This window comes from Lactuca sativa, chromosome 5, assembly GCF_002870075.4.
Source record: "Lactuca sativa cultivar Salinas chromosome 5, Lsat_Salinas_v11, whole genome shotgun sequence".
Lineage (NCBI taxonomy): Eukaryota > Viridiplantae > Streptophyta > Magnoliopsida > Asterales > Asteraceae > Lactuca > Lactuca sativa.
The window spans coordinates 173745958-173749426 of record NC_056627.2 but is presented as its reverse complement, the minus strand read 5'-3'; the positions used below and the strand labels follow the sequence as shown (position 1 = coordinate 173749426).

The 3469-nt window shown below is 33.3% G+C and overlaps 1 protein-coding gene across 1 annotated transcript; it reads left to right on the top strand.

Moving 5' to 3' along the window:
* Positions 1-809: 809 nt before the first annotated feature.
* LOC111910045 (60S ribosomal protein L6) lies at positions 810-2336 on the top strand. The gene is made up of 4 exons (XM_023905841.2): positions 810-1199; positions 1297-1403; positions 1592-1773; positions 2046-2336. Exons 1-4 carry the CDS (start codon positions 943-945, stop codon positions 2199-2201), a joined length of 702 nt encoding a protein of 233 aa, XP_023761609.1. The 5' UTR covers positions 810-942; the 3' UTR covers positions 2202-2336.
* Positions 2337-3469: the final 1133 nt, after the last annotated feature.

Here is a 3469-nt window from a genome sequence, read left to right as displayed (position 1 = left end):
CACACGAAAAAAATTGAAAAATGGGTGAGGGTATAACTTCTTAGTTGAGGCTACGTAGGACCCTCTAGTTATGAAACATGGAGTAATGGTTTTTGTATGTTTAACAAGGAAGGGATTAAGTTAGTTTTCTTTAAAACTTTATCATAGGTAAACTAATGAAAAGTTAGACGGTGATTAGTATGTAACATGAACTTTGAAGTTACCAACATAATTAGTCCATAATGTTGATATCACTACTTAACTCTACACCAAAATGTGTAGTTTGGACCAATATATTGCATATATCCATCAATTCATGCCAATTGTCCTCCACTACAAACATATACTTTAAATAACTGCTTATACAAACTTAATTTTTTTAGTACTAAAGCTCTATTTTGTTTTATGCAAAAACAATGACAAATAACACTCAAGAACATTATTCCAGAATGCCTGCACATTCCAGATAATAGATCCATAATGAAGTTTTCTAGTTTGAAATGTACGACTGTTTGATTCCAGACGAATCTTCCGCCAACTACCGTTAACTCCACAATGACCTTAACTACTCCGAAATATTGTATTCCAGACTAAATGGTCATTTTTTAGAAACTTGAAAAAGATAGTTATTTCATTTAAATAGTTCATGTATAATTATTAGCTTAATTAATTTCCTTTAAAATATACCTAAAGCATTTGTTTATAATTAAATAAAGTTTATTAAAATAATCTCTATTATCTTGATCAACTGGGATGTACATGTACTTAGAAAAAAATAAAACGGGCCAACAAATAAGCTCAACTAGGACTTGTCCAATCCGAAAAGAAGAGAAAGCCCAAAGAACACCAAGTAGGGTTTCTGCAAAAGTATTAGAATCACCAATTTTCTTCAAATCCCCTTCTTCTTCGTCGCCTCATTTCCACACCGCCGGAGCAAGCGAAGCATCAGAAGGTCATCCATCAATGGCGCCAAAGCAGAGAACTCCCCATACATGCCGGAACCCAGATCTCATCAGGGGTGTCGGGAAATACTCCCGCTCCCAGATGTACCACAAGAGGGGACTCTGGGCCATCAAGGCCAAAAACGGCGGAAAATTCCCTACCCACGAGAAGAAGCCCGCTGAAGCCGCCGTCGCCGTCAAGCCGCCGAAGTTTTACCCTGCCGACGATGTCAAGAAACCCCTTGTCAACAAGCGCAAAGCCAGGCCCACTAAGCTCAGGTTGATTTACACTATAACTCTTCAGTTTTTTTCGATTGTTTTTCAAATTTTAATGCGTGTTCATTTTGATTTGATGTATGCGTTTGATGTTATATAGGGCTAGTATCACTCCAGGAACTGTGTTGATTATATTGGCTGGAAGGTTCAAGGGGAAGAGAGTTGTGTTCTTGAAACAACTTACATCTGGATTGCTTCTCGTCACCGGTGAGGTTTTCGTTTTCTGTTTGTATATTGGTTGTTAATCAATAACAAATTAAGTGTAGCTTTGATTTGATGAGTTTATGACTGTATTGCTTCAAATTCGACATATAGCTTTTATTATCCTTCTTAAATTTTGTTTTTTTAGCAAAGTCTTTAGAGCTTTGATCGCTAAACAGTCTAGGGCTTTTCAGGTCCATTCAAGATTAATGGTGTTCCATTGAGAAGGGTGAACCAGTCATACGTAATTGCCACTTCAACCAAGGTCGACATTAATGGAGTAAACGCTGAGAAGTTTGATGACAAGTATTTCTCCAAGAAAGTCGAGAAGAAGAATAAGAAGGGTGAAGGAGAGTTCTTTGAAGCTGAAAAAGAGGTAATTGAAATTTTCTGTTTTTTTGCAATAAAAATTCTTATCTTTTTGATGAAAAGTATATCATCCAAAATACCCTAATAAGTATATAGACATAGAATCATAAAATTAATGAGACGCCTAGATTAACAGGACTAAGTACAAATCAGTTTTAATGTACATTGCTATATATTACATGAATAGCATGGTCATTATCCTATGTTTATTTATTAATGATTTTTCGGATAATAATGTTCTAATTTTGATTTATTGGTTTGAATTTGAAATTTATATAGGAGAAGAGTCAGCTGCCACAAGAGAAAAAAGATGATCAAAAAACAGTAGACGCCGCTTTGATTAAATCAATTGAGGGTGTTCCTGAATTGAAGAGTTATTTGGGTGCAAGATTTTCTCTCAAGGCAGGAATGAAACCACATGAGCTTGTATTTTAATTTTAGATGATATGATGATATGCATTTCAACACATTTATTAGCGTCGAGTTTCTTTTGTTTGAGTTCATCTTTGAATTGGTAGTTTTGTTTTTTTGTTCTCGTGATATTATTATTAAATTTGAGATTTTGCATGATGGTTTCTTGTTGTTTATTTGGGTCATGGGGTTTTGGAACTATACTTGATGACTTATTTAATATTTATAAAGTTAAAGAAAATAAAGAAAGATTACGATTTTTTTTTAGAGTCTTAGATAGAGATATATTTTAATGCTAAGTTGCTAACTATGTAATTAAGTTGTTTTTTTTTATTAAATTAACTAGTATAATTGAGGTTTTGATAACCATGACCTTTTTCTTTTTTAAATTTAGAAAATGACTTCGAAATATAGCTTCTTTGAGTATTAAAACTTATTTCGTAGTTAGATGTAATATGACCTTTGGAATTTGTGAATATTCCTGAATAAAAAGTGCCATCTGGAATTCTGTTCGGATTGTATTCCAGAGTGTTTAATATTATTATTTGTGTATTTCTATTGCATTGTTCCGTTTTGAGAAAATTTGTCTGCCTGCATGCAAATAGTTTTCGTGAAAAAAACTGTTTGTAAAATCAAGTTTTTAGAGTGCATATTTATAGTTGTGGTCCATACGAGTGAATTGACATATCATTACAGTATATTGTTCTTGATTACATATGTTTTGGGGTACTGATATCAACTTTTATGGGTTGATTACGTTAGTTGCTTCAAAGTCCAAATACATACTAATCAAATACATCTGTCTCGGGATGAGAATTTGGTCTGGAAACCCGAACCGAACCGAACCAAACCGAATTAGACACAAATAAACAATTTGATTTGGGTTTCGGGTATCTATATTATGCTTATTCGGTTATCAGGTTACCAAAATAATAGCTTATTCGGTTCTAAATACCCGACCCGAATAAACATTTCTCGTCCTATTTCTCTTATCGACAGAAATCAAAATCACGATTTACACTTTTGTCCTCGTCGTTCATAACAGGAAAAAAAAACCCTACACTTGTTCTCGTCGTTTCAAAATCGACCAATATTTTCAACTATTTCCAAACTCGAAATCACTTTTTTTCGATCATTCCTCTTTTTTCAGACTTTCAAAAATCGACCATTTCTATTGTCTCTAAGGATTCACGAATTCCTATTTTGTCTAGTCATGAAAAATTAGGCTCTAACTCAAAAAACTCAAGTAAGAAATTAATTTTTATTATGTTAATATATTATGTAGATGGTAT